The sequence below is a fragment of the Amphiprion ocellaris genome, chromosome 5, assembly GCF_022539595.1.
Source record: "Amphiprion ocellaris isolate individual 3 ecotype Okinawa chromosome 5, ASM2253959v1, whole genome shotgun sequence".
NCBI classification, from domain to species: Eukaryota; Metazoa; Chordata; class Actinopteri; family Pomacentridae; genus Amphiprion; species Amphiprion ocellaris.
In genome coordinates, this window is record NC_072770.1 from 6,235,793 (window position 1) to 6,253,984 (window position 18,192).

The 18,192-nt window shown below is 38.4% G+C and overlaps 1 protein-coding gene across 1 annotated transcript; it reads right to left on the minus strand.

Moving 5' to 3' along the window:
- Window positions 1–1,799: 1,799 nt before the first annotated feature.
- ece1 (endothelin converting enzyme 1) lies at window positions 1,800–17,917 on the minus strand. Its single transcript, XM_023269802.2, has 18 exons — window positions 17,335–17,917; window positions 15,260–15,398; window positions 12,806–13,018; window positions 12,530–12,654; window positions 12,253–12,399; window positions 11,729–11,794; window positions 11,220–11,408; window positions 10,682–10,824; window positions 10,367–10,481; window positions 6,351–6,461; window positions 6,166–6,264; window positions 5,927–6,004; window positions 5,700–5,803; window positions 5,271–5,381; window positions 4,508–4,575; window positions 4,173–4,363; window positions 3,459–3,554; window positions 1,800–2,707 (listed from the first exon to the last, which is right to left on the minus strand). Exons 1-18 carry the CDS (start codon window positions 17,461–17,463, stop codon window positions 2,531–2,533), a joined length of 2,301 nt encoding a protein of 766 aa, XP_023125570.1. The 5' UTR covers window positions 17,464–17,917; the 3' UTR covers window positions 1,800–2,530.
- Between the last annotated feature and the right edge of the window lie 275 nt (window positions 17,918–18,192).

Sequence of the window (18,192 nt, forward strand, 5' to 3'; positions counted from 1 at the left end):
GAAATAAAAATTCTTCTTTGGACTTTCTTATGATGCACAGTTCCCTCTAGACAATTTCCTCAAAATCGCCTTTTTCTATGTCTCTCTCTCTTTTTTTTTTTTTTTTTTTAATAAAAAGACAGAAATAAAATGTTTGGACTAGATTCTGTAAATACAAAGAAGCCATTGGTGACTCAGATGTGACAAACAGTCATGTAATATAACTTCAAGGACTTGATGGCTGAACTGCATTCTGTGTTTTGTAAGAGCAGACAGGAGACAACGATGGAAATAAATTAGAGACAGAATAAAATCAAACACAAAACAAAATAAATGCAGCATGGCTCAGAAATTGTATGCAGAGGAGAAAGCTGTCAGCAAGTTGTTGGAAGATTCAATCAGCTTGGTGAAATAACTGTTTACAGTTGATATGCAGAGTGGTGTGAAAAACACCAAGTTTGTAGAGGCTGTATAAAGTAATTAGTAAAATATCTATATATTTATTATATGTAAAGTTGCTATCCTTTTTCCAACATCAGTAACACTTGGAAAAATGTTGTGCTTGTTGTTTCCATTTGTGTTTTTTGTGTTTTAGTTTTTGTGAAACTCTCTACTAGCCATAGTTGTGCTGTTTCCATAGAGGTGAAGGAATATATTTTGCAATTACAAAATGGACCTACAGTGAGAAAAATTTGACAGGAGCAAAAAACAACAGAACGGCACTGATAAATTTGTTACATTTGTTTTTCGCTGATGATCATGAGTCAATTCTCCTGGAATATAAAGTTGTTCTCTTCTTCTTGTGATGGACGCAGCTCCACCTGTTGGAACTAAAGGGAACTTCAGATTTTACTGAGACTGCTTTTTCTGTTTGGAACTAAAATGAAAAAGTATATACACTTGTAAATTTTAAGAAACCTTAAGATAGAAGTCTTTATAATGGCCGACATGGAAAGTATGATTTGCCTTAAAGCAGTCTGAAAATTAGCCACACATTTTGCAATTAGATTTACTGTAAGGGGTTAAGTGATGAAATCTGAAACACTGGTTACATTATGAAACAAGAAAAGCACTCAGAGCGCAGTACTCTGGCAAGGCTGTTCATTCCCCCATATGGCATTGTCAGAAATGCAGCATTTTTTTTTTTTTTTTAGAAATGTAGTATTTGTTTATTAGTTACTGATGATCAGAAATCACGGCACTATAGAATGTGGCCATTTAATATAGATGTACCCACAAATACAGTGACCTTGCACTGAGCACAGGAGTGTGTTATGCATGTGTACATTATGTATGGATACCAAATCGCGTGACCTAAATATGTAGCGGGCGGCGGGAATTGATGGGACTCGGAAACACCCCCACAATTTAATCAATTGTTCCTTGTATCATTTCTGATGGATAAGTCCCGATAAGTCCGCAGTGGTGGATTTGTAGTAGGATCGCAATCATGTGATCATCAAAAGGCAGCTGATGTAGCGGTCACTTGTTGTCATAGTTACAATGACGCCGTGCCACTATCTGGCAATGATACAGAAATCTTTAACAAATCCGTGAATCCAGACTATAAGCTGCATCACTGCCAAAATCTAATCAGGTGGTCCTTGTGTCATTTCTGACCTTCCCTGAAAATTTCATCCAAATCCGTTAGTCTGTTTTTGAGTAATGTTGCACACAGATTAAATAACAGACAGACAGACAACTGTACGCCGATCATCACATAACTGCACAGCGTTCCTTGGCGGAGTAACAAGTCAATTTTCTGCGTGAGTTACACATGGAAATTTCAAACGTGAAATAAACTGTGGACACAACATAAATTTGTTTTAAGATGGGTTTTACTATACAAAATAATTTGTGGCAAACTCTTTCTCATAAAAACAGGTATGGCACATCATGACTTTTAGCCTATATGCCCACATTCTTAATGACACAGTTTGACCAGACTGTACACAAATGCTTTCCAAATATTGTAATCGTTTAAAGACAAACAGTTTGTGTAGTATTAAAATATATTTATACCACTTCTTAATAAGCAGGTCTAAAGCTGTCCATATGTGAACCACATTTTAATTTTTCATCAGGTTATAAATCTTGCAGGTCCGTGGTTCACTGTTATATAAAAATCTGGTTATAAATAAAATACAATTAAAATAACCCAGTGCAGATCCAAGCACAGTGGAAAAAAGAGAAAAATTACTTTGCTTATTTATCACTTTACATGGCAAACAAGCGGTGTACGAAATTCTGAAAGTGGTTCCCCCATTTCTGTGACCATGTGTTGGTTTTACAGTGTTCAAAAATCACCTTTATAGCGAGACTTAACTTGAGACTTTGGGGAAAGCTGTTCGCTAAATCAACAGTCCTTATGAACAAAAACACTAAAACTTACAATCATCCATAGAGAGCAGGCACATTTTGCAAGTGGCAAGTCAGAAGGCGTTTCAGTGGTTCTCGCATTCCCGTCTGAAGAGACTTTGTCAGTATCTCAAGGTACTTATTCCAATATCCACTTCACTCCTTGCTGAAAGACGGCCTGAAAAATGAGGCATCACCAAAGGTCGCACTTATGTTTAGGGTTCATGGGAGCATCTGCTTTGCAACTGAAGTGCTTTGAGAATGCTTGTGAATTGGAGATGGTGCCAATGACTCTAAATCTTGATGGACTGTGGGGATCTGTGATTACACCCTCGTGTGAGCTCTCCCGTGTTCTGACAGAGCACCATACCTGCAAGAGATAACAAAGACAGAAGACATACAAAATGAAGAGATATTTTTTCCACATAGTGCCTCAAAATCCTTTACAGTTCACATTAATCAGGTATTAATTTCTTCCATTTATGGCTCTGTATGTGTTTTAAGATGAGTAACTTTAAATTCCCTGCTAAGGAAATGTTTACGTTCAGGCCTAGTTCAGGCCAATTTTATTCAAATATCTAATTCAAAATCCCTCCAGCTAAACATGCGTTTTTCCTCTTGTTCATTGACAACAATGTTTGGGCTTCACTGTGCAGAACAATGAAAGCACAAATTTCAACGCTGGAAGGCTCACATTCATCTGTGGAAAGTTTGTTCCTGTGCTCATACTTTTACACAATGTCCGAGCACGATTTGGTGACATAACATCTACTCTGGAGCCAATCACAGTCTTGTATGAAACTTGCAGAAGTGTGATCCTGGAACTTGAAGCCAGCGGGACACATGCACTGAGAAGGGGCTAGTCAGATAAGTAAGAGACATCTTTTGTCCAGCATTTAAACTTTAGAAACAAACCAATCTATGAATATTGCACATTTGTTCTTTGAATTTTACGGAAAAATCATATCAGACACAAGGTAACATTCCAAAACAGAGTATTTTCATGTCTCAAAGCACATCTGGAGGTAAGCTTTTAAACATGAAGTGAAAACAAGAGTAGTTTTAGTATGTAGAGAGTGCAGTGAAATCAGAGGAAAGTATACACTGCAACTGATACAAACCTGGGCAAACCCGACAAAAAACAGCTGATGGTTTGTCATTCCCAGGGCAGGCAGTGTGGGCTCCTCACCATTCTTTTTGATCCAGTTCACATAAGCCTTCAAAGCAAGAAATGATCATGTTACACACACGCATTCAGAGGTTTCTGTGTGCAATTATATACAGTAGACCTAAAGAAATAGTAGACCGACTGTAGCCCCTCTGCAGTATTATTTTTCTGTAAGAAACATGTATTGCTTAAGGCAAATTTGCTTTCACTTCCATATGATTTGCTCATCAACTTCATAGCTTATGACCTTTCATTACATGGAAAGAATGTGTGCATGTGAAGAAGTAACCAGAGGCTGACAAGGCCACTCATAACCACCTGTTGCATTTCCAGGCTTCACTGTAAACCAGACAACCAACTTTTTCCAATACAGATTAATGGACACGATCCACAACCGCTCCAACAAATACACTAACGCAGAGGATGAACATCAGGTCTGTGTAATAGTTTTATGACCATGTAAACATGCAATCTGACACTGTTGCCATGGGAAACACAACAGCAATAATCCAAACATTCCATGATAACCCAAATGCTGTCTTGCACTGGCATTTTTTCACTACACTTGCCCCAGATAGCCATTTTCCCACATCTTTAACAAAAAATCCTCCAGCAAAATATTCTGAAATTATTCAAGGTTAGCTATGCTCCCTATGTGGCATCAAACCTTGTAGGCGGCCTTGAGTCCGCCGTTGTCAGCGATGTTCTCTCCCAATGTGTGTCTTCCATTCAGAGGCTCTTGGTTGATGCTGTAGTTGCCGTACTGCTCCACCATGCACTGGGTCTGCTTCTTGAAGGCCTCCACAGAAGAGTTCTTCCACCAAGGCCGCAGGTTTCCATCCTTGTCGTACTCCCTCCCTTTGAAAAAAATATGAAAAATTACTTTCCCGCCAATTTACTCTTGACAGAATGTTTTTTTTAAAATAACTTAGAAAGAGAAGAAACAATTTCTATGTTCTGAAATATTAATTTTCAAATTTTTTATTTTTTGTTTTTACCAACCTTGGTCATCAAAAGCGTGAGTCAGCTCATGACCCATGACTACTCCAATTCCACCAAAATTAAGAGCTCTGAAAAACATTTTAAAAATGCATACCTTTCAACATTTGTGTGCACATACTGCAAGTTTGTCACAGAAATAGTTGACAAAAGATTGATAGAACTCTCATATGTCTGGTAAATTGTGAGTTCTATCCAGTAGCCACTTAGCCGAGGTTAATGCAAAGACTAGGAGCAAGGAGAAGCAGCTCGTCTGGCTCTGTCTGAAGGTAACAAATTCAGCCTACACCTATAAACCTAATTAATAAATATGCTATATCTCATTTATTTAATCTGTGTGTAAAACAATAATTTGTGGTTTTACAGGTTATGCAGGATACAGTTTTTTTGTTTTCCAATTTTGAACTCCACTCACATTTATTTGTCAATTTGAATTGAACTGAATCAAATCAAATATTTAAATAAAATGGATAAATGAGGTGAAACTAAATTCATTTACTCTGCTTATTAGAGTACAGTGTATCAGCAGTGCACCACAGCACTCTTGTGTCTTGTCGAAAAACAGCTCTTTAATGGCTTTTTCTCTGGGTATTTTTCAGTATATTGCATTTTCATCGGTGTTTTAACAGCATCTCTGTAATGCTGCTCTTAAATTTATGACAGCTAAGGACAAGTGTCCATTCTGTTGCACAATAAAACTTTAGTCTGCACATTTCTATTAAAATTAATGCAAGATAAAACTTCAAATGTAATGTGAAAGCTATACTTAGGCCAGGAGCGGCTGTAGAATGGAGCTTGAAGGATTCCTGCTGGCAGAACCATCTCATTCTTAGTTGGGTTGTAATATGCGTTTACGGTTGGAGGGGTCATGCTCCACCTGTATAACAAGGAACACAGAGCCATTACATCAGGCTGACATCAAGATCACAATAAAATTACAATACTGGTTCTGCACAACCTGCAGTGCCAGGCTGACTACAGATCAGTTTGGAAGGCATGGGAACCCTAATCTAACCCCTCCCCCATAGCCTAATTAGAGACAAGGATCAGTTCAGCGGAGAGAGGCTGGTTGCCTGGGAACGTTTGTGGATGGCAGCAGTATTCCGCTGAGTCAGTATAATGGGAATGTGTTCCCATCGGATCGTGCCACCTCCTCTGTGGCAAGAGGGGCGGTGGGTTAAATGGAGCAACTCACTGGTTTCTGTTGGGAGTTTTCCTCAGCTGGTCTGCAGTCACTCTGGCTGAGAAGTTGTAGTACTGCATAACATTTTGGAAGTAAAGGTCTGAAACCACCATAAACTAAAAGAGAGGAATCAAAAGTAATAGAAATTGGAGTTCAGTGTTTTAATGGAGTAAAATAAAACTGTATGATGAATAAAAGTAACAGGTTAGCATATATAATACAGTCCCACATTTACCTACATCATTGAACACTTTGTCCAGCTTTGTGGCATTCATAATGAACTCAGGATATCCAACCATGTTGTATATTGCATCTGCCTGTGAAAGATGAGACTTAAAAACTGTAAATGACACATTTTTACACCAGGTGGCAGTGCTGTATTTCTCAGCCACTTGAGCACAAAAAGTTGCTTTTAGCAATTGTCTCTATAAAGCATCGATAGCGAGACTTCTTAAGGAAAAACTACAAAAAGTCCCACCTTTTCTTTTGCTGCTTTTTTTGTTTCTGAGTCCATCCAGGTCACGTACTTAAGGCTGTCCTCAAATGCCCATTTAATTTCTGCAACCATGTTTTCAGCCTGAACCACAGATGAGATAGAGATGAGTCAAAATGACATAATCTGTAGGAGCAACTATTATGAGGTAAGGACCCTGAAAGTCTTACAATGGCTTTGCTGTCCTCAGCAAAGGTGTCTTTGACAAACATGGCTCCAAGAGCAAAGCCCAGGGCGCTGTCTGTGTCGCTGACACACAACTTCCAGCGTGGAGTGCAGCTCTACAGAAAGCACAGCACATCAAGATGTTGAAAAAAATGTTGCATTCCCAAATAACCTTACAGTGTAACCTGTATTTGGAATGTCAGTTTTTTCATTTTGCAAGATTGTGTTCCACCAGTTTTGTCTGATTGAGTTAATCACTTCCTAGGTTTCCCAGAATGATCATGATTAACTCTGTAAAATGTGACTTGTTTGCATTCATGTGGGGGCTTTATGTGTTGGTGAGGAAAACATGAGTGATACTGAAACTGTAGGGAAGTGATAGCAAGCAAACAACAATGTTTCTAAGAGGTCTGCTTATTGTAACTAATAGAATGCTACTCTGGACAACTTGTTCCTGCCCGGTGTAAACTAGTACAGCTCTAAACATAACAAATATGGATCTAAAACTGTTGGATGGAGAAGTTATCCCTAAATGTAAAGCAAGGACCTACACTCTGCTGACTGTACAAAACTCTAGCAGTATAGTTACATTGTTTATTGTCATCACTTGGTTTAGGGATACATACAGATCATAAAACACAAGGCATAACTCTTTAAAAATCTTTAATACTTTTAAATAGATGCAATTTTTTAAAAAAAAACAAGTGCACTGAGAAAACATTTAACAATTAAAGTTAGCAGCTGAATAGAAAATGGGAGAAAATGAGAGAAAAATGGTTGTGATCTTTGTGAGCTCTGAGCTCAGGCATTTTGAAGCTAATTTGAGCCGTTATCTCGCTGCAGGCCTCCAGACAAAGTGTTCCCTCTATAAGACTGAGTCATGTGTTTTAGAAAAAAACAGCAACAAGGGGACACCCCAGATGCCAAATGATGCACAAAGTGGAAATACATAACAAAGTGGAAGAATTTCACTAGGTAAAGTTATATCCTAGTTTGCAAAGTAGTGTTTTCACACAATTTAATGAATTATTTCTTTATGCTGCCCTGAGTAATGTTTACCAGCAACACATAAAATATCCTTCATTTGTTAGATATTTTTGCTATATTGTGATGTTTTGCTTCTTTCCAGTTATTCAAACACAAATATTCCCTTTGTTTAAGCAAAACCTATCTCTCTATGACTCCTTCAGCAAAAGTTCAGATCTTTATGTATGTTTTTATGGTTAAATGACATTTTAAAAAGTTTTAAATAGGTATCTTTTTTCACTTAAAACAATGATTTTATAACATACATTTATAATACAGTTCAAGCAATCAACAGGTTAATTAATCGACTGTAGGTAAAAACAGTTCCTATGTGACAAATTCATCATCAGGTGAAAGGAAGGACAAATGGAGCTGCACATATAAGTAGTTACAAAGGAACAAGGTCACAGTGAGGAAATGAAGTGTAGTCTGAACAAGCAAAGCAGTAAAATCTACTTAGGAACACAGTTACAGATGGAAAAAGAGACACAGCTGCACTCTAACAATAAAGCAGAAACCCAAAGAGACACACATAGAAAGATCTGGTTTGTTATTACAGCTTGACCCCAGTGGAAAACAAGGCAGAGGGAACAGGATCTTGCTCAGATAAGAGCTGGGATCACTGGAGCCTTCACAGTCAAACAGTTAATCACTAAGGAGGAAGTAAAACTTGCTGAGGGACTCAATTTAACGCTAAACGTGCCTTCATTGGCGTGTCTAAATAAAAGGTAGGTTCTAAGAAAAGTTTTTCTTGTAGTAAGTAAAAGTATAGTGATGTCTAGCAGTGAAACGCAGTAGTGTGCTCTATGGATTACCTGGAGTGACCTGGTGACTTTTCTAAAGGAGATGTGCCACGACTGAGTTTTGTAAATGTATGTTTCAAATTTTAACTTTCAGTCACTTCAGTTGGATTGATGCGGCAACCAAAAATTCGAATGCCAATCTCTAAACCTGGGCATTTTCACAAAACAAAACTAACAAAAAACTATCTGCAGGGCCAATGATGTTCTCTCTTGGTAATAGAAACATTTTTCTTTTAAGTAATTTGGGTGAACTCGCCCTTTAACTTCAATTTAACCTCAGGCTAAACTAAACGCCTGATTTCTATACATTTACCTGCAAATAAGAAACAAGTTTTTACAAAAACTGTTAAGGAGGGAAATCACAGTCATTGCTTAACGAGCAGTTAGTATAAAATTTACAATTATGAGCAACTACTAGTATTCATATTCCACCCCTACTCACTATAATTATAATATAATTTACTATATTTTTGAATCAAGCCTGACATTTTTTAAGACTGTGACATAATATGACTCAGTTTAGATTTTATGAACGTTTTTACAAAAGACGAATCACAGATTTTCTTTACTGTGTTATCACTTTTCAAAAATGATCTTATTTTTATGTGTTTATTTCAGTTTAGGTTGAAATTTAATTATTTTTCACACACAGAAATATACAAACTACATGTAATAAAACTTTCAAACTGCTGCTCCAGTGTAACTGTCACTGATACCGGTGTTTGTAATGCAAATGTGGCAACATAAAAACACCTTATTAGCAAATCATGCATTTAAGCTAAGACATCAGATTTGTCTGGCTAAAATTTAGCTGTGTTAAAAGACAACTGTGGTTTACTTTAACTCGGCATATTTCCCATTTCTGTGGCTATTGTGGCTGCCAGTCTCATGCAAACTTTGTACTCTTCACCTCTGCTCTGTTGTAAAGATTTGGGGAAGTAAAGAGTTGTGCAAAACAGCTGACTTTGTCATCAGTATATTACTGCGCATGCCAGTTTGTTTCCATGTGTGAAGCTCCCACTGCGGGGATGGAATCAGAGAGACAACAGGACATCCTGGGAGACTACATACTTTACATGGTGATCCCGTACTTAATGCTCTGCTCTGCTCTGAGTAAAACTGCCGCTGTAAAAAGTGGGACCTGCTGCTGATGGTAGACTTGGAAATCTCCATGTGTCCATGGATGAGAGGAATCCCAGCTGTGAAACTACAACTAATGACTCTGCAGCTTTGATAAACACTACTGTCCTAGAGACGCTGTTTCACCTCCCCAAAATCAACTGGAAAAAAATGAACAAGTGCGGCCTGAACAAACACTTTTTCATACGTTAAGTAAAACCTAATACAGTTAGAAAAATTTCTGCTCCAGGTGGCTGATTTCTGTGTTTACCTTAAGTCAGACTGAAAACAAATGTTTAAAATGATTCATGTACGAATCAGTTTTCTTTGGAAAGCTGCGGGAAACTCTTGCTAATTTCCCTCTTGCTAAACATTAAAACCATCAAACCCCAAGCACCATCTCTACAATAGCCACATGAATGGGAAATATACCAGCCTGAAATAAAACCAAAATACCCTTCAAGCAGATTCCTTTGAAAAACCAATGGCAAATAATCAGGAAATGAGAAATTGGGTTAAAATAAAGCTGAAGAAATCACGTTGCAGCAGAAAGCTGACATAAGATAACAACATGGTTGTATTTGTTAAGTAATGTAAAGTGAAATTTCTGCTTCTCTGTTTATGACTATTTCCATTTCTATGTTTAGTAAAAACGAACCTTTTGTGTCACAAAAGAACAAGGGGTCAAGTGCAAAGCCCTCTAATCCCAGTAGATTTGCTTTGGGCCATTTCCTCCCTCAGCATATACTGGATTTCTACAAAGCCTGCATACAAGTGGGGCTATTTAAAATGTCCTAGTAATTCTTCTAGTGTCTCTTTGCTTGATAGCAAATCAAATAAACATGTAACTGTTTGAACACTAAGACAAGGACAAACCAGCAACGTAGATACTTGTATGTAGTTCACAAACATGATAAAAATACGTTATCTGGATGATAATCTCCCATCAAGTCAAGCATGTGCAGTATGTTGCTGTTTTCTTCCTCTATCTGCTTAGTCCCACCTTTACATTTATCTATCTGTGTCATGCTGGATTATCAGGATTGTACAAGGTCTAAATCTCCATCTCTTACCTTCTTGGTTCCATACATGACTTCAAGGAAACGCTGCTCAGCATCCTGGAACCTTTGGTCCAAAATGGAAACCATCTTTCTCACCACCTTCATTATCATGTAGTTGTTGAGTAGGCTGCAAATAGATTATCAGACTGACTATTTTTCACTTCTCTTCAATACTGACTGAAGTCTTACTATTGTACTTTTCAGCTGGAGGATCCTGCATCACCATAAATCTTAGCGAACATTTCTTTACATAGTTGCACTTAAACATACAACCTGTGTTTAAGACATTAATGGAAAAAGTCTATTAGGAATTACCTTGCATCTCACCTTTTATTTGTTTTAGTTATGAGGTCAGAAACTTTCTGGAGGTATTCTGTGGCATAAACAACCACTGGCTCTGACTCGTTCAGCGGCACAGGAGCAAACACTTCTGTGAGGTACTGCATCCAGTCCACGGCAGGAGCTAGAGTCTGCAGCGACAAAGATAAAAGACACAAAAACAAACACGGCAGTCTGTTGAGGAGAGCCTGAACAAAACTTACACTTTTCACTTTCTTTAGCAACTGGCACATTTTATTTATTTTTTTGGCCTTTTTGCAGCTTTATATGAAAGTCATAGTGAGAAGAAGACAGGACAGTGGGGAGAAGAACGGGGGAATGACCTGCAGCAAAGGGCCATGGGCAGGAATGAAACCCATGACTGCTGCATGGGGACTTTTGCCCAAGTTTATGGGTTTCCCGCTCAACCTGTTGAACTACCTGGGCGCCACAGCAACTGGCACATTTTGCGGAAAATAATTTTCCAATGTACCTTAGTGTTGTACTGATGTTTTTAGCTGATGCCGTCAAAGCAGGAAACACTCACTGTCAGGTCTTTGGCCTCCATCTTATGGTAAATGAGCTCCTCATCTCTTCTCTCCTCCTGAGGGACTGTGATGTTGGCCAGAGTTGTTTCAAAGTCCACAATCTCTTCCATCAACGTCCGAGATGTCTCCTCTGAGCCACCCAGAAGAACCCCTAGCTCCACCAGGAAGTTGAGGTATGCCGTCAGATACTGCAAAGCCCAAGTAAGCATTGAAGTTTAGGTGGGGGTGGTTGCAGGGACGACATTTGTGTGTGTGATAAAATTCAATTAGGTGAGTAATCCTAAACTATGCGACTAAAAGCTACTATGCAGAGTTTACCCCTGAAGCTGAAATATATACTTAATGTTTCTTGACTTCCTTTGAAAATGAGCTATGAGCCTCTGGGTGTATTCAAGTAAAAGTGAATTAAAAATATTTTTTTTCTCATTACTGTCCAACTTTGTGTGCACATTTTCTGTTTAACAACTCTAAAACCAGCGTAATGCTGTGAGCAACTTTCCCACAGTACCTTTTCATTTGCTGTTTTGTTGAGGTAGTAGTCGCGTGAAGGTAGTCCAAGGCTGGACTGATCCACCTAGAGACAAGAGAAACAACTTATGATTTTCTGTTCACACTCCATTTCAGTACTCACAAACAACCTTTTGTTTTCATTCCCATGTTACCAGCATGCAGGCTGAATATACTGACTTGCCAGAGACCTTATCTTTACCATTTGGCACAGTCTCATGACACCCTACAAAGGAATGAACTCTTTTCAAAGTGTCAGTGTGAATCTAACACCACTTTAATAATGAGTGGCTTGTTCCAGGAATAACACAGAGAAAATCTGCCTCTTTAGGCAAGCTGATAAAAGCTGCTTATGTTGGAGAGAAATTTGAATAAATACATGCAAAAAGTCTGAATTTAGATCTATGGGGATATAATCAAATGTTTCATTGAGAAGGTGCCTTCTGAGATGTAAATATGATTTTACATAAACACCATACAAGTATATAAAAAAGAAGCCTTTTTACAAATCTCTGACCCCATTACCTGGATGATGTTGCTGTTGGAGTTTTTGGAGTCTGTGCTGACAAACACAGTGAAGAAAGGAGAGGTGCGTAAGCTAGCTGACACTGTTCGTAGAACCTCTTGGAAGTTGTTCTTGTCCCAGGGTTCATTCAGAGCCCATCCTCCTATCTGAAACAGACAATATTAAGCAGACACTCAGAAATGGGGGATGCAAGGAAATGAGTTTTTTAAATACAAGTGAAGAAACACTGACAATTTTATTTGTTTGATGTTTGACTGCTTAAAGAAATAAGCATACCTGGCTGATTAGTTGCTGTAGTGGCTTAGCTCCTAATTCCTCAATTTTGGTTTCATTCATGCAAGCTTGATAATATTGCTGGGCCTTTTCCTCAGCCGTACTCAAACCTTTCACTGTAGTGTTTTCTGAGAAAAAAGACAGAGGATAAAAATGTCAATGAATACAAGCTGGATTTACCCAGCCAATGAAAAAATGTGCTTGAGAAGACACAGTGCACCTCCGCCTCAAGTAAAGGCATCAAAGGACACAAAATTGTACTCATATAAGGACTCTTACCTAATAAATGCTTCATTACCAGCATGTTGTGTTCCCACAGGTTGCTGAAAGGACCCCAGCGAGACTTCCCCTCAGGGAGGGGATTGCTCTTCACCCAGCCCCCACAAGCAAAATTGTAGAAGTCATGGCAAGGGTCTACAGATCGATTGAGGGCTCCCATAACAGCACTGGCCACAGTAATACATGGCTCTGTTAGACACAATCCCGGGTGAGCTGCAGGAAAAAAATATTTTTAAAAAGAACATGTTAAATTCAAAGACACTTCACGTTCAGCTTCATCAGGCAGTGGGAGACACTACCACAATGGATGGTCTGGAAAATATTTCTCGGTAGGACAAATATGCATGAGGATTTTCAGACCATCTGGAAGTTATTATTTCATAAGAGGTAACAGCCAAGATATACAACTTGCAGGGAATACTTGTCCTTGTATATATCCTATATAAATAATTAGCTCAAACATGACTGTGGATAAATTGGGGTTAATATCACATTAAACGTCGCCAATATATTGGGTAATTGTCAGATGAATAAATAGAGGATAGATTAACAGATGAGGATCAAGAACCCTGGATGATCTTGTCTACATTTATGGAGACTGAAGTACACGTGAATCACTTTCCTTTTCCAGTATATAACTGGCTGGAAGATAAAATCCATTGCATCTTGGTTTGTGTTTCCACAGATGTGTTATCTAAATGTGACTTCTACTTTCACAAAAATTGCTATTTTGTGCGTTTCATTCTCTAGAAGAATCTTAAGAGGAAGCAAGTGAAGGGGCAACACTGAGGCTTACAGTTGCTCTGTGCTACTTTTTAAACTCTAAACACACAAGTTGTTTAATGGGAAGAACTTTAGAAAACTTTCATTGTTTAGAGAAGGTAAGTTCTAGTCATTGCAGGGTAGTAAAAACAGCTTCAGGGGATAATTCACTACTTACTGTAAGACTTTCACCATCTGTCCATATAAGGTATGAGACAGAGATGGAGACAAAGTTATGAGCAGTGATGAGGTTACTACCCCGAGGAGATTTCATCCTTGTTCCTTTTATTATTTCAAAGTGTGATCAGACATGCCCTGCTGAATGGCAGGAAGTGGTATAAAGTTTCCCATGGTAAATTTGAGGAAACTAACACTGATGAGACGCTGCCAGGATGTGATGGTAAATCCACAAGTCCTTCTTCCATAATGAATAAGCTCAAGGGAGAGATTTAGGGTTATTTTTAGGAAGCTTAGCTGAGTGTGGCTTTGGCTAAAAAATAAAAGTACCACATATGGCGTAAAAAATTCAACAACACTGTTCTTTAATTTGTATTGAAAAATTAAGAGATAAATGTACATTCAGTGTAGAAAGGCTGCCCTTTGAAGCTTTTTGGGGTTTACAGATAATCTTCTAACTTGGACAGTTCATTGTTTCCATCTCATAAAAACAATAAGTCTTAATGATAGGAAGTATAAAAGCTGGAAAAAATATTCTTAAAGAATGGACCAACAACTACACCTGAAATTTCAGGGATGATGAAAAGACTGATGTTTTTCATACCTGCTTTGCATTCATAGACACAACCTAACTTTGTTTATCATCATAAGCACAGGCAGAGCCCATTTAAGCAAGACAACTCACATCTGTACAGTGAATATGTAGTTGCAACCAGGAGTTGCAACAAGATAAAGACTGTAAACAAAGAAACACAACTCTGTCCAAACAGTGCACAATTTGGTCACTAAAACCAAGCACTACTTCTTTTCAGTCATGTAGTTTTCTTGTGGTAGATTTGATTAAACAAAGAACATATAATGTGTTGACTTGTGAATTTTAGAGGTGTTTTTAAGTGGATTTCTTTTCTACCTCGGAGGTCCCTGCACTGGAACCAGGCTGCACCTGTTATTAAAATAAAAGCATTTCTTTAAGGCTGAAGAGGCCCCTTGGTGTTATGACTAAAACTGATGTAGCATTGTTGGTCTTCATATATGTTGCATCAAATTTAACAGTGTTGCAGCTAAGCATGTTAAAAACACATGCTATTGTTTACACTTTAATTTACAGTTTTGATTAGGTGGAAGCAAAAATGTCAGCATTTTTAAAAATCTCACCCTGATCTGATGATTGGAGACGAGGACATTTACTGTGTTTCAAAATTCTCGCATGTGTATTTTATCCAGAGATGCTAGGGTTATTCATTATAGCCTCAAAGCTGTGGAGCTGTTACTGACTGAACTTGGGCATTGGGAAATTGGATAGAGCTTCCATTCATCCTTTTATGTGTTTTTATTTTTCAATAAATTTTCTGGGCTACTTTATATTTAATTGGACTGTATACTAAAAATGACAGCATGAAGTCGATAAAACAAACTGTTTTCATCTTGAGCCACCTGATCAGTCTGTTTCACAGAGGCTGCAATAGTTTCTTGGTAGTGTCTGTCGTTGTGGCAATAAGTGGAAATAAAACTCACCCTGATTGTAGAAGACCCCAGTTGTGATGAGTGATATGAACAGGCCCAGCGACAGCACACACACCAAAAACAGCAGCCTCCTCTCTCGCTGTGTCCTGTCTGGCCAACATGTGGGACTACGACCATGCAGAAGAGTAACCTGCACACAAACACAAACACAAACTTACACAAATGCCTCATTCAAATAATCAAATCAAAGACAACAGTTCTAAAGTGGCCAATCATAGTTAAATGACATCATAATGACAGCTTTAAACACATAAACACACTTAATAATGTTACTTTGTTAAACTAATACAGTGTGGAAAATTGTGTACAGTTTCTCAGGGATTTGATGACAGGTTTGGTTTCAGAGCACAATGGCTTTTCTATCACAGCCTTCTCAACCCTCATAAACAGAAAAGGTTAAGCTTTCTTCTATTGTTCCCTCATCATAAAAGATATTTTCCTTTTGCCCCAGAAAGAGAAAAGACACAATAGCCCCATTGGGCCATATCTGCGGTTTTTATGGCTAACCTGTAAATGATGAGGACGTCAAACAAGGACACCAAACAGAGCACAAGTAACCACTTTAAAGTTATTACCTTTCTGAAAAATGACACAAATCTTCTTTGAAAACTTCAGAATCAAAGAATTTATTAGTTGGAAGAGCATCCATGTTTTGTGGTCAGTGGTCAACTTCATTTTTAATCAGTGATTGGTGCATTGAATCTTATACCAGCATACCATGCTCCTGTAATGTTTTCTACTGAATGTTGCCTCAGTTAAAGCTGCCAAGGGAATTTATTGTGTACAGGAATAATTCCAAGAGCCACTCATAAATCCTTCCTTGGGCACACTTCACAATCTGACCAGTCTGAGTGTCCCAGCTGTAATAAATGCAAGATTTTGGACCTCACATATACACAGTAAAAATCTGTTAGGTCTGAAGCAAATACATAAGGATACGATTTACAGCTTTTAGATTAGATGAGAGTTCAACAGTCAAACTTAATATGATCAAAGCAAATGCCAAAGCCACAGTGGCTTCTTAATCCTCAGGAGCTCAGCACCATTGGGTAAGTTTGGACCTAAATTGTATGTCTAAGCATAACTGGGAGAATCCCACTGCTAAGGCCTGTGCACTCTCCATCTGTAGCTTATCAGATTCTCTGGAGGCTGCAATTAATTATTCTGAAAACCACAGCAAAATGATGAAGGTAGAATCATGCTGAAGGCAGGAATCCAAGCACTGTTGGAGTATTTTCACATATATGTATCTGAAGAATAAATGAACTAAAAAATGACCTACACAACAGGAGGATAGTTTAAAACCCTGTGTGCACAGTACAAATAGATACAATATGCTGGGGACTCAAGTTAAAATGCTCTTTATTCATTTCAGAAGAACTTTGTTTCTCAACAAAATGTTCAGACTATACCATTATATACAGATCTAAAAGACTTGAGATTGAAATTATTCAATTAGTCTCTGTGTGTGTGACTGCTGACTGTTTCGGTTGACTGAATTATCTTCTAAAACAGTAAGTAAGAAAAATAAGTGAATAAAAAAAGTTTAGCTAACTAGAACTGTTAAAGTCTAAGAGTCAGGTTAATCCTTAAGGTCAACCCTTAAACACAAACTTATTGATTTGTTTCAAGAAATGTGGTTAAGCAGTTGATTGTGTTCCACCCTGGACAAAATTACACACAGATTTTGATGGTTTATATAACATATTATGGAGGTTGTTGCCCCGCAGACACATGCTCTGTTTCAACAATAGAAGAAACATGCCATGTTTACAGTCTACTAAAATGATTTCGACATTTTTAATTGAACTGGTTCTTCATGAGTTTTGCCGGATTGAAGACCCATGCTTGAGTCTGAACTTTTCAAAACAGCCACTATGACACAAATTTAGTGGAGACTTATCCATAATTGAATTCCTTTGTTTAAGTTTAGATATTTTTTTGAAAAGTTGTCATTTTTATTAATTTGATGCAGAGCCTTCAAGGAGCAATATTGTTTCCCTATGAGATACATAATGATACAGTACTGACAGCTACCCATCTGTGGTCTGTGTGTCTTCGTTTACCTGCATGGGAGATGATGGGTAGATATCGTCACCGGTGGAGTCCACCAGGTCCTCTTCATCCAGTGTGGCTCTCTTATATGTTGACATCTGAAAAGTCAAGTGAAGAAAAGACTCTCTCAGTGCTTCCATTCTTCTCCAAGCTTCTGTCCTCTCCCAGAATTGTGTCTGAGAGAGCGTTTGTCTGCGGCGTCTATTCCTCAGCAGTCTCTATGACTCCAGAGTAAGGTTGCCCTCTAAAATCCATCTGGAGGAATCTGGTTTATCTGGTTGGAGCTCTTTCCTCATTGAGATTGCGTCTCACTCCTTTCAGAGCACTCTTCTGCTCCCTTCAACCCTATCAACACCTCTCACAGCCCCCATTGCTTCAGTCAGATATCCCCAGGGGAAAAACTTTCCAACACCAAACAAAAAACTCCTCTCTCCTCTCAAAAGTTTTGTAAGATCTCCTTGTGGGTGCTCTCTTCCTGGGTAAACTTTTTTCTGCACTTCCTTTTCAGCCCAGTCTATGCAAACAGGGCACGAGAGAAGACGGAACTAGTGAAAAACAGGAAGGAGCTCTGACTTGACCGATTTGCATGACTGAGACTGAGTGTGTGGAAGTGATTGTGTGATTGTGTGTGTGTTTGTGGGAGTGCATTCCCCACCCCGGTTTCACTTAGATTTGGGGAGGGAGCCACAAAGTTGTAGTTCACACCCAGTGTCTTTTTCTATAGGACACAATGCACTCGAGGGAGGAGCACCGAAAAAAATATCCTCCTCCTGCCACATGTTGTCGTCGTCTTCCTGTGGCAACAGTTACTTGATAGGCATGACAGCCACTTCTTCTCCTGTTTAACTTGTTACCCAAAAGGATCCAGA